This window comes from Rhamphochromis longiceps, linkage group LG3 (assembly GCF_057381845.1).
Source record: "Rhamphochromis longiceps isolate RC_006_pf linkage group LG3, R_longiceps_female_GT1.1, whole genome shotgun sequence".
NCBI lineage: Eukaryota > Metazoa > Chordata > Actinopteri > Cichliformes > Cichlidae > Rhamphochromis > Rhamphochromis longiceps.
In genome coordinates this window covers 51434266-51458958 of record NC_140559.1, presented here as the reverse complement: position 1 = coordinate 51458958, position 24693 = coordinate 51434266, and the positions used below count along the sequence as shown (strand labels likewise).

Below are 24693 nucleotides of genomic sequence, written 5' to 3'. Positions count from 1 at the left end.
AGCTAAGGCCACATCCATACTGTAGTTTAGAAAGCAGTCTGCTATCAGATGTCTTTTAAAACAGCCTAATCTCAGCGCAGCCATGACAGGTGAAGGTTTGAATTGTTTAACTTAAGCCATTCTGCATTATTGCTTTACCAGGCTACAGTGCTTTCTACAGTGCTTTTGTTTATAGTGGCAGGAGCAATAAAGAGTGATTGAAAACTCTTAGAAAATGTTATGTGAACAGTTTGAATAAAGCACGCCTCCGCAATAAGCACATATAGCTACAACTTAAGGCAAAAAAGAGAAAAAAATACATTTGTTTAAAAGTTTAAATAGTTTATAATAGTTGAAAACTCACAGTATAACTGACACAAAAGCCTTGAACGGAACAAGCTTGAATGTGGAGCCTTTCTGTTCTATGATCAGACGAATATTTTTTATGTGAATGCCACACATTCTGGAAGTCCTTCAACTTTCAAAGGTTCAAGTGCTGCTGATTGAGTGTGGGAATTGACCTGGGAATGGCTTCATTGTTCGCAACGTCCGAATCATGAATGAAAGTACCAAACATTCAGCGCATTGTATTTGTGCTCGGATGCTCGACTTCAATAGGCAGCCTGTTGATATTGCACATTTGTGGAATTTCTTTCCTTTATGAATGCTAAATGAGGCAGCTAAGCCGCTACATGCTGAACATCTGCTATCGTGATGAACACTTTCAGATGGAATAATAATCCTTTTTCACAAAGATCTTTGGATTGTTCTTCCCTTTTCATTTTTCACCAAAGTCAGGATCCAGGGTTGAGAACCAAAGAGCCAAGACTTCCTTAAGCGCTCTTGACTTTCTTTAAAAAAACAAACAAAAAAACTCCTTTTCAGCAGTAGCTTCTGAGTGTTCTCAGATGTAGCCAAGCTAATTAGCACTCAGGCGAGCGGCACATGCTCTCACATACCTAGTGGGTCATAAAGATGTTTACTAAACCCTACTGAGGACAGCTAACAAAGGCTTTTAAAGGCAAATGGGAGGAAAACCTTTTTCTTGGTTGGCTAGGATAATGAAAGTTGTTCATTGAGGTTTTTGCTGTAAGTGCACAAGGAATGCACCATAAATGAGCTGCAACTGTGTGGGCCATTTCTGAAAATGTGAGAACTTGTTGCTACAGGGATTTTAACGGGCCAATTTTGGGGAAAAATGGAAATTGGGAGAGGGAAGTTTTGAGGTACAGTTACTTGGTGATAGCCCGTTTTAACAACAAATACTAAAACCGATCCAACAATCAGCTTATTCGCAGAATTTAATCGCCGTGAAGTCACAAGTAGGCCGACATCAAACCGGGCTTCTTCTTCAGGCAAATTTGCACTGACAGTCTTAACTTTTCAACCCGAACGTGTCCTCGTTGGCTTCTTTTTAACACTCTCACACAAACGTTTTACACACATCAGGGGACCGTATCTTGAGCTTTGCCAGTTATACATCGACGTGAGCAAAGCGAGGAAAAGTTGCTGCTGTAGAGAGCCTGCGGGGCACAAGGTCCGCCTGGCCTTGACTCAGCTGCGAGCGACGAGCCAAATGGCCGAAAGTGTGAAAGAAGCCGGCCAACGTGAGGTGTCATAACAGCCAGGCGTAAAGGTGTTGATGAACTGCCGCGCTGGTGCGATAGCTCAAAAGTCTTTGAGAAACAAGGAAGGAGCTAACTTTCACCCAGGCTTCCCAGTTTCTTCACGATGCGGTCGTGTTGTTTTAGGCAGCTTCCAGCGGAGGAGGCCGACAGCCCAACGCGGCCTCCAGTTTCACTGCAGTAAACAGCAGGTTGTAAATAGAAACTGTCCTCCCAGACACATCGATCCATGATTTAAATCTGCCTTAGAGATGAGGCGCCTTTTCCCCCCCCGTTGGCTAACTTGTTAGCTTTGCAAAGCTTTCCAGATATTGGCCCATTTAGGTAATGAACCTCTCTATGTGTTGGACCGTAGACTCGGAATGTAGCGCGGCCAAACGAGACAAGTTTTTACAGTCACTAAAACGAGTAAAGACAGATCAACATAAAAGATAAAACCATAAAAGCTTTTGTTATTCATGAGCTTATTAAAGATTCCTGTTTATGGGTCACTTCAGCGAAAAGAAGGCAGGGAGTGAGCGGATTTTCATTCTTTGCTGGAGAATAAAACAAGGGATTGATTGTGATTCGGGTTCTTCCTGAAGGGTGTGTGCGCGCTGCATGAAATCCTACCACAAGCTCTGCCAGTCTCTCTGCTCTGACCATGTTGGCTCTGGTAATTGTATTATTTCATCTCACATGAACTATTTTTGCTGCGTTTCTCCTGCACTCAATCTCTCTCCGTCTCTCTTTTCATTTATAGGGACCTGAGGGGCCGCAAGGGCCGAAGGTAAGTTACAGAAAATCATTTCTTTCTTCTTGCTGGCATTTCTTGCTTTTCTTAAAGAAAACTAAATGAGATTCGCTGACTTGGTTGTGACATAAAAGTACAAAGGAAACTTTTTTTTTTGTCCCTCTGTTGAATTCTGATCTAAACCAAACTGTTTTTCATTTCACAGCAGCTCTCGTTGCACAAACGGTTGTAAACGTGTTGTTTGATGAGTATGTTTACCTGCATATTAGCGACAGACACTGTGCAGTCATGGTGAATAAACAGGAGAAGTGGGGAAAAAAGGGTGACAGAGAAGGAGAGAGATGGAGAACAGAGAACCTGGAGCTAAGTGCTGTGATACAGGCTGCGGGTCCCTGGTGGCGCTGATGTGAGGAACAGATGTAAGCTATATCCAGCCATCAGGTAGCTGCCAGTGTTTGTTCAGTGTAACCCAATCAGACACTTCCTGTCTGCACTGTCATCTGTCGGCAAGGCCTCCCGTCGGCGTGGGAGAGGGAGTGTGTGTGTGTGGAGGGGTCAATGATGACACACCACAGTGTTAATGACTCATAAGCCAGGCCCGGAGGCTACTCAATTAGATCTGCTGCTAGTGGAGCGCTGTGTTTAGTAGAGGGGCCGCGTCGAGGGTTATTCAAGTTTCATCAGCTCGGTGACTGATTCGGTGCCACCGCATGACGAAAAAGTCCAGCGTGAACGGTTTTCAACCCTCGACACGATGCTTTCCTGCGACTGTATCTCACATATCTCAAGCATCTCTGATACATCTTTAAATGCGACCGGGAACTCTATAAATAGCTTTTATTATGAAAGCGGTGCAAAAAGCCAACATAAGCAAACCGCGAAGAACAGAGAGCGGGCGTTCATTAAAACACGCTTGGCCCTCAGAGTCTAAACCAACTTTTACTAAGCTGACGCAGTAGATGCGGTAAAATCTCGAGTACATCTGCTGTGCGAAACATTTCTTTATTTCACAGGGCAGTACATTTTCAGTTTGAAGTGCAGCAGGAGTGTCCTCAGTCTTGCCTTCTGGCTGTATTGTCCATAACAGAGCAGATGATAAAATATGACATGCAGTATTTATGCTGGTCTGGCGCAGTAACATCAGAGCACGCCCTGATCAGCGGCAGACAGAACGGATACGCCGCCGGTGTTTATTTACAACCGTTGAGCCGGCCGTGACGGTACGAGCAGCGAGATGGTCGAATGTAATGATGCAAAAAACCCAACAAACTTTGCTTTTATTTCCCAGGGTTCACTCGGGCCTCCTGGCATCCCCGGTGTTGATGGACTGAAGGTGAGCAAACTCATTTACACTGAATTCTTGTAAAGCTCTACACTTCTGGGCTTTTAACTAGTTCTTGCTGACTTGCTGTTGTTTTTATTAGTGAATGTACTTTTCCAAGAGGAAAAAAACACCACTACTAGGCAGCATTATTGTCCCTCAAGACTTTTTATGTGTCCCTAAAATAAAAATATGCACACAAAGTTCAGAGAACCAACATCCATCTGCGTACCTGATAGTATTTTATCATGAAAAGGCTCACTTGAGCATTAATCTTTCGTTAATCTTTCTCCCCATGTGTTTTAGTTTTTTATATAAGAAAAAAAAAGTTCTGACAGTTTCAAACCACTATTTCGGTTTGGGAGAAAACCCATGGGCTTCTTCTTCAAGCCTTAACCACAAAGTACCGTTCTGGCTGCCTCTGAATCTGTTCACACACTCGGCTCATGTCTGCTATTCATTCTCGGAGCGGATAAAGAAGACGCAGTGCAGGTGTTTCACAATGGGTGGAGGGAAGGAGAAAAAAGAGATGGAAAAGCATATTTATTCCAGAACAAACGATGGTATAAGTGAAGAGAATGAATGGAGAGGCAGTTTGAGGGTTGCATCGCTCTAATGTGAAACATGCACTTATAAAGAAAGGAGAGGCACGTATGGCTGTAATAGGAACCAGAGTGAAGAAGTTTCATTTTAAAGTAAAATCCATGCTAACTCTGGCTACAGTGGAGGCTGAAAGCTTAATTCTGTTTCCAAAATGAAAGGAGTGAGGTTTTGTAGCAGCCATGAAATAGATCTCCAATGCTGTGCAGTGCAGTTATAAAGCAGAACCTGTTATGGTATGTAAGTCTCACTCTTGCAGAAAGTTTGACTCAAAAGCAGTTAAAGGTGCTCAGGCGGCAGTGGCGGGTCCACTCGCACAGACACGGTATTGATTTGACATGGATATCCCAGCAGAATCACTAATGCCACCTTATCAAGCCAACCTTTGGAGTTCCTAACAGACTCTATCATCATTATGTCAATAGGGTGTCATTATTATGTCAATGACTTCCATATGCGGCTGACGATTGATCTGAGGCTTCGGCGTTTATGACGAACATCACCACGAGTGTGTAGCTGCAGGGACACGCCCAGCGCGGATCAGACACGCCGAGTTTCCCATGAGCATGAAGCATTTTGGGGAACAGTGAAAATAGCATTAAGATATTGAAAAATGACATCCAGTAACACAGTTTTCCTTCGAATATGGCCAGTACCGAGCTACCCGGTGACATGTATTTTAATCCAAGTAATGCACTGCGTTATTTTTCCACTCTGGCTACATTAATCAGCTTCATCTGGTTAAAGCTGTCTGTCTGGGCTGAGGAATAGCTACTGCTCCTCTGAAAGGGTAATGACGTGGTATGTTTGCAAAGGTCAGGAGGTTAATTGTTTCTGGCAGCAGATGGACAGAGGTTGGTTTTTCAGCTAGGGAGCCGCGGAGACAAGGGATCGAGGCTAACGGCAAACTGGCATCCGTCAGACGGGCTTGGCTTTTCTTCTTCTGCACATACACAGAACCAAACCAGATAATTAAGCTTTTAATCAGCTTGTTTATCCTCTCGTCTTTCACATTCACTTTGTGGTTTCAATATTTGATACATGTGAACGTTTGGGGAATGTTATAGAATTCATAGTGCTGTAGCTGTACATTTACGCTCCTTACAGCAGTTCTGTCAGTGTAGCTGTATCTCACCTGTCTCGTGCTGCATTACCAACTATCCTGCAAAAGCCCTTTGCACCATACACTCACTCTTGTGTCTGAGTCAATTGTTATCTCAATTTTAAGAAGAAAAATATGCATTTTCTTTTGTTTTGTTTGCTTTTTGTGGGGTGGGGAGTGTAGGGGTCATATCTCCTGACCTTGAATCTTTAGTCGAACTGCTTACGCAGCACACTGAGTCAGTCACTGTGTGTATCTTGTGCTGTCCGTAGGGGGATGTTGGCATCCCAGGACTGGACGGTGTTCCAGGAGCCAAGGTCGGGGTGCACACATATTCTGTGTGCTCATATTCTTGTGAAGTCATAGCAGTCGCTTTTTTCCCCCTTTTTTTGGGTTAACCCTCTGAGGTCAAAGTCATGTTATCCCACCCTGCACTTTGTGAGAGCAGCAGCAACCATTGCCAGCAAACTTTGCAATATCAAACTAAAACAAAATCCTGAATCCCAAATATCTGTTGAGATGATCGAAAATATAAGACTCAATGTGAACACTTTTGCTGTTATATGGATTATTTTACATAGCTTAACAATATCATTATCACATCAGAAACCTTCCATGTAACTGCACTGTTAGTATATAGTTCACACTTTTAATACAAACTGAAACAGAGACTCCGTGAGGCTGCGTCTTGCTGCAGGGTCATCTTAATTCAGTCATGTGATTTGGAGATGTCCCTTGACTCCAGAGGGTTAAAGTCATTTGCAATACTTTCCTTATCCTCTCACAGAAGCATCTCCCCCTTTCAGTCATTTTTCATCTTACCTTTTGACCATCAGCCGTTTTGTCCCTTTGTGATTTCTTTTTCATGGTTTTGAAAAACATGCATATACATGTATTCGTCTTTGATGTAACAGAAAATATATATCCTCCATGAAGACTTTAATGCATGGTATAAAAATATGTTGCAATGATAATGTAAGGACGATTTTAAATTTAAAAAACAAAAAAGTTCATGTCAGGGTCTGTCTGGGGAAAAAAAGCAGTCATAACATTTATAATCAAATATGAATTTAACCCCAGATACGATCTGACCCTGAGTGTGTGCAATAACCCCCCCAAACCCTCATTTTTTCTATCTCTGCTGCTCTGCTTTCCTTCCTAACAGGGTGAAATGGGAGAACGAGGTGAAAAGGTAAGGCGCTAATTTGGATCTTCGGACATTATTGCTAGCGTCAGTCTGTTATCTCATCACCACGACTGCAGCTCTGCCTTTACATCTCCCAGCTCCAGCTAGTTTTTTTTTTTTTTTTTTTGAAGTTGCCTCCCTTCTGTAACTTAGCCACCAGTGAGTCAGTGATTTAGTGAGTCACAAAAACTGCACCCAGCTTCACCGACTCCAGGCCGTGAAGTAAACCTAAGAACAGATCCATAAAACAGCCCCACAGAGGAACGGCAGCTTTATTCCCTCTGTTCTGTAATTGTAATGGTGCCCTTATTTGCTGTTGTTGGACGGCAGCGGGGTGGGAGGTGTGAAACACTGACCGGGATGACAGTGCAGCGGGCTGGAGAGTTAAGTGATGACTTATCGTGTGTGCTTCATCGACCACAAAACTGGCCCTCGGGCAGTCGTTGTCAGCTGGATCAGTTCTGAGCTGAATCAGAGACAGTGTCTCTGTCGCTAACACACCTGGCTTGCTGTAAAGATGTGACAGCATCTCCTAGCAATCCCAGTTCACAGCATCGTGTGTATCCTTTACCGCGATGCACAAAAAAAGGTCAAAGTGAAAATATTTTTTTAGCACAATGGATTGAAAAAGAACACGAGCATCCAGTGTATCAGTTCGTGTTAGTATGAACCTGGTTCTGTGCTTTGTCGACTCCTGGCCGCTTGGCTTTGCCACAATTTCCACGTCTTAAACATCGTGACCAGTTTTCCAGAAGAGGGATGCATCTTTTTCAGATCATTTCATCAGGTTGCAGGAGGGTAAAGAGGAAACCACGTCCAGTTAATTAAGAAAATTCTGACAAAATAAACAATTTGTTCTGCAGATTTAATTTTTTTTATCATTTCCAGTCATATAATCATCCTGAGACTTGTCAGAGCACTAATTGGGGTCCTGACCTTCGGGTTTGGAAGAGATGCCATGTGGCAGGCCAGCGCTGCTAGCAAAAACTGCACTTTTTGGCTTTGTCGATTCAACTTATGATAAATTCCTAAATGGAAAAATAAACAGCAGTTTGAAGCATTGAAGCTGTTAAAGTTTTTTTTTTTTTTTTTAATAGCGTAACACAATGAGACACCCTTTGATTTCATATCCTTGGAACTGCAAGGCGTTGTTTGATTCGCGGTCTAATCTTAATATAAAATCATGGGGATTTATTAAAAGTGAAATCACCTTTTCCCTGCCAGGCAGCTTGGCTCAAAGTACTCTGAGGTTTTATTTTCAGAGGAGTCAGACATGTTAACATTAAACACTTGTTTTTTTCCTCATTAATTAGTCAGCAAGCTAATTAAAAAAGAAAAAAGGCTTCTAACAGATAAAAAGGGAAAGTAGAAAGCTTGTTGCAGTTTTTTTTAAATATATGTATATATTTTGACATCACAACAGGGGTAACTTACAAAGACACTCATGATTGCAAATCATTGTGTTTCCCCATTTAATTTCATTTGATGAAACATGTCATGTTTCACTACATTTACACAGTCGGGATTTATAGCCGTGCTGTGATACGAAATCCACTGATAAAACAAGAGTGTAGCAACATTTTACAGAGTCTGTGAGTCTGCGTGCTTTGAGTTAAGTTCTAACCAGCGTGCTGACATGCTGATGCTGAGCAGATAGATTTACCAGCTTGGTATCGTATGCTAACTGTTGCTATTTAACAGGAAAAACAAAGTACAACTGAGAGCCTGGGAATGCGCGTAGAGTGTGCATTTGAGACATGACAGCCTCTTGGGGGTGTAGAAAAAAAGCTGGCTCACCAGACTTACTCATTTGAAGGTTATTCCAACAACGAGACATTCTCCTTATAAAGAAAACTACCAGTCAAATGGCTTCCACCGAGTCATATCGTGGATGGGACGAGCTATGATCCCGGCCGTACAGCAAATATTGCAAAAGTTGGGAGTTAAGAAGTGAAGTTTATCACAGCTCTCAATGCAGTGAGCTTAGGAGCTTCGTAACAGGGCATCACCTAAATATTACATTTATATTTGAACTTCATTTGACGGCTAAGTGATCAAAGTGAAGATAAAGCAGCAGCTTTGCTCCAGTGCAATCACAGAAGAAGAAGAAGCTTGTCCTACTGTGTGCTAAGCTTGTTAAAGCAATCATGTTTCATGTCATGTACTGTCAGCACTGACTCATTCCTGCGTCCAAGAGACTGAACAGGTTTCTGTGATGTCATTGCAGGGTGATTTGGGTGAGGAGGGACCGAAAGGTGAACCGGGAGAGAAGGTATGTGAAATTCGCTGAGTTTTTGTTCTCTTTTGTTTATGTCTTGGACGCTGCACAGGGAACCAACAGAGAGGCTGTCGGTGGCCAGAAAACAGTAAAAAAAAGTTAACGTCAGCCTTCTGAGGAGAACTGTAATGTTCAGTAGAAACAGCTGGGGTCAAGGGTCATCAGTTGTACTGTAGTCAAGGCTGCACATAAGCAGTCATCCTGGCACTTGATGTGTCCTTTGTATTTAATGTGGACTTAATTGCTATGCTACGCTGATGCTACATTTTCTGGTTGGATGGTTTCTGCATTAATTTGGTACCATTTATCTTCAGGACAGCTTGTCAAGTTGAGATTCATATCCAACAAAAGGCAGAGCAAAGCTCTGCTGGGTAGATTGTTCAGAACTAAACTAATAGATTCATGTTTCTGTCCAAAAAGCTTTTGTTTTCGGGAAGAGTTTCTTTGCTTTGTATTAGCACACTGACATCATATCCAGAAACACATTATGCTTGCCATGCTGCCTTCGCTCTTATTATTTTCTTTAAGGAGCATTTATGAAAATAGGTCACAGCCTCATTTGTATTGGATGACCTCTGGGCAAAATTTGGACCTCTTTACTCTTCATAAGTTGTAAAACATTTCAGAAACAAATCAGTTATGGATAGAAATGAGCTATTTTTTGGGGGGGGGGAAATGTTGATTTAGCTTCTCACACTAGTGGGGAACAATAAAGATTCTCCTTGGAGTTGCCAAAGAAACTGAAACGCAGTATCTGAGGGCAAAATGCTGTGATGTATTATACACCAGAGGTGCTTATACAGAGTTAGGTATAAAAACAAAATGTAACCGATAAACCGGCAGCAGACCAGAAGCCATGTACTGAAAATGTCACTGCCAATTTATTGCTGTTCGGTGCAGAAAAACTTTGATAACTTCTCATTTTATGGGCACTGTGGTTTTTAAAACTCGGCAGCCAAGAAAGGACACCATTGGAGGGAAACAGATGCAGGATGTCATCTGTGGAAAATGAGTGAACAAAAAGGAAAAGAGGAGGGCGATAAAACTTTGCAGCTCAAGCACCGCTTTGATCTAGTTTACCTTGGTGCAATAAAAGGAGAGAAGATGATGGATTTTTGCTTCAGGAGTGAAGAAGAGTAAGATGAATCGGATAACCACGGGAATTCAGACTTCTGTAGACGATCACCTGCCATTCATTCGGGTGCACACTGATGCGTTTCACAGCGAAAGGCAGACTACAAATAATTATGATTTCTGCCATGTTTATGATGGATGTGGATTACCTCATCTCAGACTGTCAGCATCAGGACGTAAAAATGAGTGTTTTGTTTAACGTAGCGCACAACATATGGCGAGAGGAATTCGAACCAATAGACATCCAGATGAGTTTACCAGATGTCAGGCACACCGAGGGCTGATTGATTTTCAGTGCAAGTGAAGGGAACGTGTTGCCAAGCGGAGCCCCCTGTCATCAGAGTTTTGCATCTGATCACTTTCTCTTTTATGATCGTGTTGTTGCTTCACGGGAGGAAGATGAAACCAGAGAACAGAGGGACATGGGAGGGAAGGAGGGCATCTTTAGTCGTCCATGCTGAAGATGCCAAAGTTAACAATACACAGCACGCACTGCGGGGAAAGTGTGGTAATGTGAGGTGAAAGGTGAAGCAGCGAAAGCTTCGCTATGGTGAGCAGAGAGACCTCGGGGAGTGCAGAGAGAGGGGGGGAGAGAACTGGTGGTGTAAGCAGTCTGGCTGTGCTTTGCATGATACAAAGGGAGATTGTTTTGACTGTGGGGGACCTGTGAAGTGTGAAAGAGACTAAATGACAGGGCAGATATACTCTGACTGACATGCTCACTCGCTCTTAAGAGCAGGTTAAAAAGCTGACATGCTGAGGACTCCAACAGCTCCAAGTAGTCTTGAGTTTAGTTTCTTGTTTGTATAAGCTCATGTGCGGATAATGTAATTGAATTCCATAGAAATATACCTTGTTTTCCAGGTGTTTATTGAAAACATTGCTGTAAATAAATAATTTGCTACAACTAGCTGCTGACAACGCCCATGGAAAGGAGTATATTCACTAAAATGTTGGAGAGTAGTTGCTATAGGTTGCTGGGTGTAGAGCATCATCCAAAGCAATCGCTAGAAGGTCTTCAATACAGAACCACATATCTCTATGCAATCAATTTCATTTAGCGACTGGCAGCGACCAAGATCAACCACATGGGAGCTGACTGGGGAATGCATATTTTTCTCACCTAGAGTTGTCAGGGAGTGGCAACCCCAGGTAATCCCTGACCGGTTGGCAAGTGGAGGTTTCTACGTGTGGCAGGATAAAAATCGGTTGCTGGAGGTGATCCACCAAAAATCTCCTTGCGGCTGCCTTGGTTGTTAGCAGATTGCTTCGGACACCCATTTCATAGTAGATACCAGTTTGCCTCCAATCAAACTGTAATCAAACTAGTAAAAATTGTAGTCAAACTTGTAATCAAGTTACCATAGCAGCTAAAGTTTGCCCGAGTTATGAGCAATCACGACCATCATACGTGCAAACAAGGCAGTCGCAAGAAGGTTTTCATTACAGGACCGTTTACCTCGATGCAACCAATTTTTTCTAGTACTAAAAGCAACCTAGTGCAACCACATGGCAACTGGTTGGGGAATACACATTTTTGCCTAGCAACCGGAGGTTGTAAGGGGGTCACTAGCTTCTCTTTTGGCCTGCATGTGTGGGAGTTTAATTTAAATACCGGACAGTCATCAACTACTCAGCAGTTCTTCAGGGAATGCACACTTTTCTCTAGTGACCAGGAGTTACCAATCTCTGTGACTAGCCTCATATATACGAATTATAAAAAGTATATAATACTGCAAAATGCAATATGGGGGGAAACATGATCATACTAAAACATGCGTGATCATAAGTCATGAGCTAAATGTAGCAGGGGAAAAGTAGTAGGTAATAGGTATGTTAATTGTACATAAGAAAAGCATCTGTGTAATTATACTCACTTATGTTCACTCACTGTTTAGTATACATTTATATAACACATTACCTGCTCTGTTGCGTCCGTAAGCCATCATTAAGCGTAGAGAGAAATGTTTCTAACAGCCCCTGCATGTCCATTTTTGGCCTCATTTAAAACAAATCATTACCACAGTTAAAAGCTTTAGTTCTAAACCATTTCCTTCTGATGCATTCAGCCTAAGTATTTAAGTAGGTGTGAAATTAACAGTGACTCTTCTTGCTGAAAAAGTTGGACCTCACAAATTGAAAAATTCTTTAAAGTTGTTTTCTTTTTTTAATACACAAAATCAAACTTTGGATTTTGTTTTGGGAAGTTCCAGGCTATGAGTGCTTGGCTCTGGCCAGTCTGGCACAGCGGTTGGTATAATTTTTGAATCCTAAGATCCGGTCCAAGCTGTTGTGAACTGGCAGCATTTCAAATACTGGCAAGGCCTCTCTGCCCTGGGAGCCAATCACAATTTGCATTGCCTCACATATATCTTAACTCAGGGACAGGGGGTAATATTTAGCCGGGGCCCGCTGAATTTGGTCATCACTGCTAATGGCTGTAATGTGGAGTAAGACTCATATTTTGATGACTGCGGTGGTATTAATTTGTCACAATTCAGCCATGCCTTCATTGCTCAGCGATTAATTCTGCGCTCATCTCATTCCCCAAGCAAACAGCTGGAAAATGGCATGATTTACTAGGCATACATTTTGCGCCCTTCATGCTATTATCTCTAAATGCCAACGGGCAGCGACAGGTCTGGGTGCCTGTAATGAAGTGGAGCTGCGGTGACGGCTCTCCATCTTAGTCTGCTCTGCGGCTAAATCGAACGCTGTAGCCTCACCGTGGTAATTGGCCCAGTTGGGACGTGTCAGCACTCTGCGCCACACCTCAGCACACCTCCCAGCTCCGCCGCTTTTTCCATCTCATACTCCTACATTTGGAAGAGATTAAACTCTCTCTTGGTCAGGGCTCTCGTTCGGCTTCTAGAGCTCGGTGTCACTTGTGTTAGATCGGTCACACCAGCGAGCTTCTTGCTTCAGCAGCCGAGGAATGAAGGCTCGATCGCTTTTGCAGCATCCTCCTTGTTTTCAGGGCTCTGCTTCACACGGCCAAACTTTACAATCTATTATGTAACGTTTTATTTCTCCGCAGTACGAGCGCATTACGATCCTGCTGTGATTAATTATGTGGAAACGGTTAATTATGCTTGCATATAGCCCACTGATCATGAGCGTCACAAGGTAATTTTGTTGTTGTTGTTTTTATTGCTAAAATTGTAACAGTTAAGTACAAACGTGGCACCTTTACCCCTGCCGAAAGCAGCAGGTGTGAAGACACAAGAAAGTCAGGAAAATGGGCCCCTGTCTCCTTCTTTAGTATATATATATATTTATATATGTTTTAAGATGAAATAAATCCATGTTGTCTCCTAAGTATTTGGCCAGAAATATTTCTATTTAATTGTGTAAAATGATTTAAAAGCTTTTTTTCTGTATTTTTTGTAGTGAACTGTAAAACTTCATCCATTTAGATCTTGTACCCCAATAAAATATAAAAGAACTTGTGAAAATGTCCATTTATATATATTAAAAAGTGGAATGATGAATTTTTAAGATTGGGATAGAAGCACCCCTGAGTATGCAGCGAAACCCAGCTGTAAACAGTAACGCAGTTTATTGTGTGCAAAAAAAAGAGCCACAATTAAACATTGCCTTGTGTGCTATGCATCATAATGACTCCCATAAAAAGCTGAGGGCGAGAGGCATTCCTTCAGCAACTTCTGAGCGCGAGGCGTATGTGTAGTGAAACCACAGAGTCCACACCAGAGCTAAAGACCCAGCCTCCTCCTCCCCACTCCTTTTTCCCACCAACCACCCGTAATTAGGCTTATTGGCCCCTTGTTTTATGTCTGTTTTTACTGTACACTGCAGTAGTGATGCAGTGCATAGAAAAAAAGGGTCTGGGTTCTTGGTGTCTGGACAGCTTTGCTGGAAAAATGTGATATAAGTAGCTCTGTCTCCTTCTAGTTCCGTGCCATATCTAAGGAGAAGCAATGAACAAAGCTTTCAGTGGTTCCTGTTAGTGTGCCTCCTTAAACACCTTCACCTCCTATACTGCTGTGGATTTCTTCTTATTGTATATAGTGTTAGATTTCACCCTGCATGTCATCACCCCTGCCCAGCTGCAGGGTAAAACTGAAACGATTCCCAGCACCGTAGTCATAAAAATGCTGTCTCCAGCTTTTGTGAAAAGGTACATTCTCTGTTTAGAATAGCAAACAAGCTGCTCTTCAAATTGTGTTTTCACCCAGTTTTATCCAGTCAAATGCAGCAGTTGTGAAATTATGCTCCGCATTGTTCGGTAAATGGGTTTCTTTTCTATAAGTCAGCATTTTGTAAATGTAATTGCACAATAATGTTGACTCCTCACAGACAAGCCCATCGACTATTTTAACAGTCTTTGTCACTTTTTGTTTTGCCTTTTGTGTCTTTCTGACTTTTCTTCTGTGACTCTTTCTTAGGGAGATGCAGGCTCCTCTGCAGCAGGCATCAAGGTGAGAGCTAAGCTAAAGCCACTGTCATTTTGTCCTTGATTTAAGATTTTTAAATGGAAAAATGTAATTCATTAAGGTCCAAGTTGTGACTGTGTGTGCATCTACAGGTATTTTTTAAATAGGGTTGACTGTAGACAGCAGAAAAAGGACAGATGTTCCTTGGTTTGTTAACTATCCTTTGGAGCATTAACATCTGGCATTTTAGCCTTTACCAGCTTGGCTTTTTGGCTTCTGAACTCAATATATTAGCATAACTGGCTGGAGTGCTAGTTTATTAGCTAGTGTTAACTAAACTACGCTAAAAAAAGCAGTAAAGCATCAAGTGAGTTTAACTTGTTAGATACTGATCTGGTCCGTTAAGTAACAGAGGGGGTTGTTAATCAGTTTCAGCTGCTTTGGTGTTAATGACATTAACAACAGGTGCACTACAGGGGAACAACGAGACAACCCCCGAAACAGGAAACAGGTTTTACAGATAGAGGCCACTGACAGTTTTCTGACTGTTTTAGTTTTGCATTTTGTGTCTGTATCGCTGCTGGTAGCGTGAGGCGATACCTGGACCCTACAGACGTTACACAGATAGTCCAGTTCCTCCAGGATGGCACATTGTGATGTGCCACTGGCAGAAAGTTTGCTGTGTCTCCCAGCACCATATCAAGAGCATGGAGGAGATTCCAGGAGACAGGCAGTTAGTCTAGGAGAGCAGGATGGGGCTGTAAATGGTTCTTAACCCATTATCAGGATCAGTATCTCCTCCTTTGTACAAGGAGGAACAGGATTAGCACTATATAAGGACTGCCAGACCTACAAAATGACCTCCAGCAGACCACTGGTGTAAATGTCTCTGACCAAACAATCAGAAACAGCCTTCATGAGGCTGGCCTGAAGGCCCGACGTCCTCTTGTAGTGCCTGAAACGTTGTTCAGCATGACAGGTTTAGTGGTGGATCAGTGATGGTCTGAGGAAGCATATCAATGGAGAGGCATACAGAGCTCTGCAGGCTAGCCAACAACACTCTGGCCTTCATTAGGTATCCTAGGTATCATTAGGTATCAGGAAGAAATCCCTTGGTTCGATTTTCTGAACCAGTGCTGGTGCAGGTGGTCCCGGGTTCCTCCCAGTGCACAACAATGCCAGCCTCAAGTGGTGAGATTTCACAGGCAGTTCCTGGAAGATGAAGGACTTCACTGGCTCCCACACTCACCTCAGCTAAATCAAACAGAACATCTCTGGGACATTATGTTTGTTTCAATGAGAAAATTAGATTTTCTCAGATTGAATAACTGACAGGAATGCAAAAGGCGAGAGAGAGACGGGGAAACTGCGGGTTGGCTGCTCTGAGCCAAAGGGCATGTGGGCACCCGCTCAACACAGTGAGCTAAACCAACGCCCTTCTCACTGAGATTCTGTTAAATTTTTTAAGTATAGTTTACTTACCAGACGAATGCTAGCCTGTGCTACTTTCATTCATTTTAATTGGATTCAATAAGGAAAAAATGGACTTCCATTAGTAAAGCAATAACACAATAATGAGCTACAGTGTTACTCTATGAACAGGAATAGGTAAGTGTAGTCAACATGAAAGAAAATAAGATTCAGATAGCTATACGTACTTGGATCAGGGGTCTTTTTTGTTACCAATTGAAACTAACTACTAAGATTAAGAACTTATAAAGGACTTTCTGTTAATACATGCAGAACAGAAGTACAGATACTTGGTGGTATTTTGAAATCGGTCACACCGGTTAAATAGAAAACTCTTTACATGTATTACAGGGTGAACCTGGAGAGCCTGGAAGAAGTGGACTAAAGGTAACGACTACACTTTGCTACACCTCATGGCTTTTTGATACACAGCATAAAGGAAGTAGTACATAATTGCATGCAACAGTCATAGTAGTATGGTTTTAAATATACCGACATATTTTACTCAAAATATAACTCGACCAGTGAATAGTTTTAGGAAACCTGAGTGTATATGAAAGTCTATTTATTTTTCATCATTGTGCCTGTACACATCGAAACTTTTGCAAATTAGAAAAGCTCAAATATGGACATGCTCATTCAAAACTCAGCCGAACGTTACTGTTTAAATGGCATTAAGAATGCAAGTTGACCTTCAGTACATCACAGCCCTTCACTTCACTTTAATTCAGCTTGATTGTTGTTTAGAGCCAGTGTAGGGTCTCCAGTTTCATACTAACACCTCTGGATATACTAATCTTCTGGATTTTTCTCTTTTTTTGGCTCCTTGTTCTTGTTTCCATGTTTCTGCGTGCATTTCCCTTAGCTCCAACCACAAGGTCACCCTATTCTGCTGCTTCAGTTTTATTGTTCAAGCGATATTCGCCGCTACGACCTCTGTTCCCGGCCGTTGTTTGTTGTAGTGTTTGACATACTTTCCGAGGCAACAATGGCAGCCAGGAGAATGTTGCTGAAGAAACAGCTTTTGTTGAGAAACTAATAAACAGTCACGCCGAAGAAGAAAACTGAGCCATTGTCCGGCCTTTGACCAGACTTCTGCTGACATTGCACCAATGCCTCATGTAAATTACACTCTCAGTCTCTTTTATCTGTTTGGACAAACTAGTTCCAGGCGACAGAAAGGTTGTTTTTTTTAGCAAGTGCCTCTTATTTCCTGCTTTGCCGCCAAGTAAAATTGTGGCCTAACTAACTTTTAATGCTTAATCATATTGTTCGTTTTACATCCTTCTTGTGCTGACACACTTAAAAATTGGGGTTTTTTCACATAATAATGTCACAAGATTGAGTTGTTGTTTCCCATTTAACATCACCATTGGGTGGCACTCATTTATTTAGCTGTCAACAAGAAGGACTTAATTTTTTATAATGCTTTCATTAGCAGCAATCGCAGTTTACAGCCTCCTCTCTGATCCCCCGAGTGCCATTACGATTCATTATTCTTGAGCGGCGCTAATCATTTCTTTTCATATGCCATAAATCTAGTGGTCATAGTTTTCCCGTTAAGTCAGAAATTTTTATTTTGAAAGTCTCAAAGTATTCTCATCGGAGGATTGGGGGGGGGGAGCCTGACCTCTTGAGTTTTCCACAGTCGAATCAAATGACTGCGTTCTCAGCTTGACAATCACCCGACCTTGATAATAGAAAAATACGCCAACTCTTCCTACGCTGCCAAACTCGGAGGACCTTGAAGCCGTGGCAGCTTTCGCAAACAGCTTTTGCAACTTTAACCCAAAGTATCAGACGATTTTTCCTTCCAGAAACCCCGAACACTTCACACCTGCCCAAACCAATAAAATCCTAAAAATGAAACTCAGTTGCACTTTTTGAAGGGTTGACAAGTACTAATCGCGCTGTCAAGCCACGGCTGCATGAGTTGGTCTGAAAGTGCATGTGCAAGTACCTTCTGCTGATGCTTACCACAAGCGAATGACGGTGAAAATACAATTTCTGGACAGCGGGCAGCTTTTCAGAACCACGACAGCTTGATAGACAGAGGAAAACACAAATAGAAAATAGCATAGAGCTTTTCAAACCCAAATGAGGCTTGACTCAGCTTAGCTTGGCTTGGCTGTAACATGTCACACTCTTCTTGTGTAGGGAGAGCCAGGACTTCCAGGGCTGCCTGGACTACCAGGGATAAAGGTAAATGCTTCGTGTTTTCATCCACCCTCCCATCAGTGTTGTCCCTGTCCGTCAGCTTCAGTCCATCTGTGGTAGAGTACACATCTGGCCTGCTGTCACGCCGTCGTGGACCGATCTCGCTTCTCCTGCTTTGTGGGGATTCGCACTTCAGCTTAGCAGCGCGGTAGCTGCTGCGAAGCGAAAGTGAGGAGTTTAGGCGAAATGACAAAACCAAACAGTCTGAGCTTTTGATCTAAAGATGCCAGCGTTCAGCAGGAAAACTGTCTCATTAGGATTCGTGAATAACACGGAGGTCCATGAATTAATGATCGAATGCTGCTTAGCAGGCAGACATTTCAGTCGACTTCCTGACGGTGGCAATCAGGAGGCTCAATGTGTCAAAAGTGCTGCTCGTTAAAAAGAGGAAGTTTAACTTTTATTTGATTATTCCGGGTTTTTTAAAGCTACTGTTTTCCCCGTATCAAGAGCAGATGGCGAATCGAAAAGCACAAATGGCGCATGTTAAAGAAAATCAATGCACTTGTGTACCATTAAGCTTAAAATATAACTGTTGAATGTAAGGAATGCTCACACGGACATGGAGATGATGGTGCTTGTTATGCCTGTTTTGTTCTTTTCTTTTCATATGCTTGGAACGTGCTGGGCTTGTTAAAAAAAGGCCCTTTCATTTTACACTTTATATACTCCTGTTTTGACTTAAGAGGCCTGTATGCTTGATGGATTCTAACAATATTTTTTTGCTAACGTAGCACTCGGCCTTGCACTTTGTTCTGCTCTCTGCATTCTTTGCTGTTTATCCAATCAAAGTTTAAAGGTTTGAAAGCCAAATGTCCATTGCCTCTCTGAGGGCTTCCAGAGTGCCTAATGTTCTCTAGGTTGCAGATGGTGTAATAATACATTCCGGTTAAGTAATTTCCCAATCAAATGTTATGTAAATCAAACCCAGTGTCGCACTTCATGCTGGACCCTCGCTCCTCATACGTGAAAGTGTAAATGCAGGAAAATTGGAAGCGTCTCCGTGAGCGGCGCAGACCCTCTTAATCAGAACGCTTCTGCGTGCCCCGATGAGTTTCTAACAAGGTCAGTCGTAACGTCTATTAGGATTCATAAGAGGGAGAGACTCGTTAATATATGAGGAACCAGGGGATAAATTAACCAGCCACTGATAATGTGTGTCTGTGAGTGTGATTTATGCATGAGTGCGCGCTTGTGTGCGCGTGCAAGTGTGCAAGCTGTAAGTGCATGCCTGTCATTATAAATGTGTTTGCTCATGCATCTTGTGTGTGTGTGTTTAGTGCTACATGAGAGACGCCCAGTGGAAAAATTAATAATAGCTGCTCGTGGTTGTGTTTTGGTTTTTGGTTTTTTTGCGCAGGGTGAGCCCGGGTTTCTCGGTCCCCAGGGTGAGCCTGGGCTTCCAGGACTCCCAGGAACTAAGGTGGGTGATTTCAGCTCGTCACTGTGATGTTGTTTATCACAGCGTGGGAGGTATTTTCTGCTCCGAGTGACACGCTGAATATTACGAGCTGGTAATGATGAGACGCAAACACTTTGACTGATGGTTATCACATCCTATCAGCCCGATCATCGGTGAAATCGCGAATTCCTTTGAGTTTCTGTTCTCATTACCCTTCATTATCGCTTTCCCCTCAAGGTGATTAAACCTCTGTTGCTTCAAAATGTCACTTGGAAGTGGTCAGAATGAGATAATCCTCTGCCGCTACCTTTGAGTCCTGACATTATCACACTGCGGAGCCAGCGGTGATAATCCAGACATGCAAGAGTTATTGCTCGTGCTCATGTCCTTTTGCATCGGGCTGTTTGCAGTGCGCAGATAACTGAGATATATTAGCGTTTCGCTGTCCTCTGGCATATTTCTGCTGCTAAAAAATTGGCTTTGTAGAAAAACAATTTGGCTTAATGTTTATTCCATTTGAGACAATCAGCGTTTTACTTGCTTTTTTTGTTTTCAAGGCACACTACACATAATAACATATCAGTAATCGTTTATTATTAAATCCTTACTGAGTCGATGCTGCTGGATAATAACTGCGTCCCGCTCGGTTTTTAAATATAAGTATTAGACACTGTGAAGCTCGAGTTTTACCACGTCTCCCTCTATTGGCTGTTTTCAGTCAAATCAAAATTCAAAATTAAGAACGTGCATTTAAATCATCGACTTTAAGGAAAAGGGTTTCACTTCTTTGTTGTCGATTTCCTCGGCCCTGTCACATCTCATGTCTGCCTCGTGCTGACTCGGCATCAGTATTTACATTTCGCCGTTTGAATATGTTGAGTAAGCGAGCTCGTGAAAAGGCTGAGGAGTCATGCTGAATATGTATGACATGAGGGGAACCGAAGGCGCGCCTCATGTTCAGAAGATGCACCGCGGGCCTTGTGCTGACATTAAAGAGGGAACTCAGCTTTGATCAGCAGTTCTGCATGACACCTTGTTGCAGGAGAACAATAGTAACTCACCTCTTCTTCTCCTTCTCTTTGCATAGGGTGAGAAAGGTGACCACGGACCACCAGGGAAGGGGGAACGAGGAGAGACGGGACCCACTGGACCAAAGGTCAGCAAGTGAAGGGCATAAGTGTGCATTCATGCCTGTGCGTACGGTATGAATTATTAAAGAAATAAGTCGCTGAAGCGAGGAGTCTTTGGAGCTTTTCAGCTGTTGCTTTGCTGCCATCTAGAGCCTCTTTGATCCAAACACACACGGCAAAGTTCTCCAAGTCATAAATCAGATAAGGCGATGCTTAATCAAGACTTCATGTTCTCTTTTTGTTAAACCTGGCTAAAACATTATAGTCTGTGATAGGTCCGTGGCTTTCCCTGGAGTGCGTGCAAAGTAAACCCAGTGTAAATGAGGTTGCCTTTGTTTATGTCTGGTGCTGCCCCTGCAGGTAGCTTAATCTCCAGTCTAAACTTAGACGACACAGAGATCTGGTTCACATCCTATTACATGCCCCAGAAGTGAAACTCATCCTCTGTCAGCGACACAGTTCAAATAAACACGTTCTCCACTTCTTGGCGGTTGCAGCGTATTAAAACCTGGTTATTTTAGTGGAGCTCGAAGCGTAGCTCTCACAGGAGGAGTCAGAGAGGATGATAATGTTTCCTTCAGGAAATGTGTTTTTAGAAATGCGTAATTTTCTTTAAACCCATAAAAGTTTTTAGAAAGGGTTTGTTTTATATTCTTCAACTTTATGTGCATGTCTGAAGTACTACGCGTTAGTATCCTCTTCACCTGTGTGTTTTTTTTAAACGTGGCAGGGTTCACAAGGAGAGGCTGGTACACCTGGCCCTAAAGGGTCAAAGGTCAGTACAGCAGATTTGTTTTCTCTACACTGCATGGGAATTAGTTGATCCTGGGTAAAAGAACCAGCTAAATGTATTTTCCAGTGACCTTGGTTTGTTTTTTTGTCCTGAGCTGGTAAAAATGTGAAAACACTAAGAACTTAATGATCCTTGTTAAGCGTGTTGTTTATAAAAACAATCAGATTTACAGGTTTTAATAAATGTTGGAGGAGTCTTTGAGTTGAATGCAACACACATCAGATTAAATTAACAACATTTAAACGAACTCACATAAATCGGTTGCACACACAAATTTAAACTCCACCAACACTTTAAACTCCTTCAGTGTAATAAGGGCGAAAAGCTGAACTTCAGATTTTAATTTATTCTCATTTATAATTAATTTATTCAAGCTTTTATCACAGCTTTTGAAGCTGTAAAGAACATAGATATTATTTCATCAAAGTTGTTCTTTCATTCTGTCAAATGCAAGCTGTAAATACTAAAAGGCCTCAGCATCTATAAAAATGTAAAGTGTGTGGCTGAAGGCGTGACGGCAGTGTGCCTTGAGTTCAATATTCGTTGTTTGTCTTTCATATTAGGGCGAGGGTGGAGATAAAGGAGACTTGGGGCTCATTGGACCAAGGGTAAGCAAGCATATTAAAGATAATTAAGGATGCTGTGTGCTGACACGCTAAACCTTTTAATTTCTAATACAACACTTCAGTTCTAGGATGTGATTAGGATGAGCACATCAGAGTGACAGCTCAGTTTGAGTGTTGGTTTGTTATCACCACCAGGGGGCAGTAGTTAAGCCTAGGCAGATTTCTGAAAGGGAGGCACTCTATTGAGCTTGTAATTCTTTGATATGATATAATCATGTGTGAAATAAAAATGTGTTTAATGGTGTTGGACATGTGCAGGGCCCACCTGGGCAGAAAGGAGAACAAGGTGCCACCGAAATCATCGACTACAACGGAAACATTCAGGAAGCTTTACAGGTCGGTTCCTTAGACGTAAAAGACGAGGGGAAAGTGATTCCTTTTTATTTTTGATGCATGTACCTACCTATGAATGGTTCACCTTCCTCACTGCTTACTTGCCAGATTAAAAGTGGAGCTAAAGTAGGTGAAAGTGAATTATTTGCCTGCATAACATAATGACTAAAAAGGAAAAAATATAAACATGTATAGAAATGTAATCCAGTGCAATGCCTTCATTTGAAGCTGCTTAGGTTGAGCTCTATAGACGCTGAGGGTGTTCCTGTGCAGAAATGTGCTGACACAAAGGTTTCTTTTCATGTGACCTCTACAATCTTATCTCTCACCTCTTCCCCACTTCCACTCCTGTGGCCTACTGCAGAAGATTACCACTATTACAGTTACGGTAAATAGGCTCTGTGTATTCTGTGTATCGTTTCATCTCCAAAGTGTGATCCATCTATGTCCGAGCATGGGCCCGACCCGGTTCCAACACCCGTTTGCGCTGCCCTGTTGTACTTGTCCTCCCTCACCCAGCAACGTTTTTGCTTGACAGTGAATAAAACTGTATTCAGTGCTGCGATTGTGCTTCTCTGTGATCGACCTTACATGCTGCCTGAGCTGCTGGTTGTGTCCTTGAATGTCTATTAAACAGCATTAAGAGGGTTTTCCAAACTCATTCAGTCCGCTTCTTGTCAAAATCGCATCACGTATAGCAGTCAAGAATCCCAAAGGCTGTGGTTTGAGTCAGCAATAGTTTATTCCACCTTCCAACATGTCTACATCTAAAATAAGCATACGGATGTGTAGCCTTTTTTTTCACTAAGAACTACAAACCCCAGAGCAGAAAAATGCAGATTTTCCATTTCACCCTAAATCAGTGTCAGAATGGCAGAATTTATGGTTCAGCTGTCGAAGTCATGCAGCCCTCACATCCTAACATCAAAGTGTGTAATTCTGTCATACATGTTCTCACTTTTGTGACCTCTGCATGTGTTGAGCGTCCTGTTCATGGTTAATACCTGATTCCTAACATAATTTTTCAGTGTTATGGCCAGTGCCAGTTTTAATTAAAACGTAATTCACAGCATTGTTTCGTAGGTTTCACTACAGCTGTGATGTATTCACACTTGTGCGCACGTGTTGAAGAGAAATCTGTCTCTCTTTCTGTCCAGGGTCCCCCTGGGCCTCCTGGGCCAACGGGACCACCAGGCATAAAGGTAAATTTCTTATGTGTGTGTGTATGTGTAGTTGTGTGTTTGATTATGATGTCAAGTGGTGATCTTTTACAAGTCACATTATGTAACTTGATAGCTAATTTAGTCTAATTTGTGGTCATAAAAATGTCATATCAGGGGGATCGCGGTCTGCCTGGTCTTCCTGGACTTGATGGAGAAAGAGTAAGTTGATCTTATACATGTGTATATATATTTACTTACATTGGTTAACCTTAACATGTGGAGTCGAGAGTAGATGACCTAAGTGTAGACAAACAAAGGCAAAACGGGGTCCTTAACAAAAATCGAGCCGTTTTTTATGTCTGGTAGAAAACTACAAAACAAAGGGAAAAAGCGAAACAAGACGAAGCTAAACAATAACCTAAACTGGGAAAGCTAAACGTGAAAAACCCCTAACATGAAACCTGGCCTGGATACATGGAAACATGGTGTGAAACACAGACAACCTGACAGTGAATGCATGACAACAGATCACATAAATACACATGAGGGTGACGAGGGAAGTGGAAACACAGCAGATACAAATGAACATGACGCCACAGAGGAAGCAAAAATAAACACATTAAACACGGAACACAAGACTTTCAAAATAAAACAGGAATCACAGAGACGCAGACTTAAGACACGTTAGGGAAATAGAAACGGGAGATGGGACACGGACATACTGAGAAACAAATACAGAGACGGTGACGGCTGGGGAGAACACATGACAGATGGGGAAGACATGGAACGAGACACAAGGGGAAACATGTAAACCAGAGAAGGAGATAAGACAGAGGGATAGAGAGGGAGCGACACAGAGGCAAAGACATCTCTGAGACACAAAGGGCGAGGGAGACTTAAGCACAGGGGACACGACAGTCTCCCACACTGAAGACACGACACTACAACCAACATAGTGGGGAAGACACAGAACTGGGAGTAACCTACACAGGGAAACAGAACTGAAAATCAACAGAAGCAACTGAACCGTATAAACAAGAAACAAGAAGAAGGATTACCTGCATATTTGTTGACCTCATTATTTGAAATGTCTAATATGACAATCTACCACAGACAGGACAGTGTCTGTTAGAGAATATCAGGAGAACAGACAGTTTTTTGTAGCCAGTACAAAATCCATTCTCAATTAATAGCTACAGTGAAAATA

The 24693-nt window shown here is 42.3% G+C and overlaps 1 protein-coding gene across 1 annotated transcript in view; it reads left to right on the top strand.

Moving 5' to 3' along the window:
* Window positions 1–24693, top strand: part of col25a1 (collagen type XXV alpha 1 chain) — a 161220-nt gene that overhangs the window by 123455 nt on the left and 13072 nt on the right. Inside the window, exons 10-25 of the mRNA XM_085400267.1 lie at window positions 2347–2373; window positions 3626–3670; window positions 5633–5677; window positions 6526–6552; window positions 8774–8818; window positions 14365–14397; window positions 16174–16209; window positions 17980–18024; window positions 19400–19462; window positions 20529–20597; window positions 21302–21346; window positions 21928–21972; window positions 22249–22326; window positions 22688–22711; window positions 23481–23525; window positions 23661–23705. Of these exons, the coding sequence (XP_085256393.1) occupies window positions 2347–2373; window positions 3626–3670; window positions 5633–5677; window positions 6526–6552; window positions 8774–8818; window positions 14365–14397; window positions 16174–16209; window positions 17980–18024; window positions 19400–19462; window positions 20529–20597; window positions 21302–21346; window positions 21928–21972; window positions 22249–22326; window positions 22688–22711; window positions 23481–23525; window positions 23661–23705 (717 nt within the window). The remainder of the gene's footprint in view (window positions 1–2346; window positions 2374–3625; window positions 3671–5632; window positions 5678–6525; window positions 6553–8773; window positions 8819–14364; window positions 14398–16173; window positions 16210–17979; window positions 18025–19399; window positions 19463–20528; window positions 20598–21301; window positions 21347–21927; window positions 21973–22248; window positions 22327–22687; window positions 22712–23480; window positions 23526–23660; window positions 23706–24693) is intronic.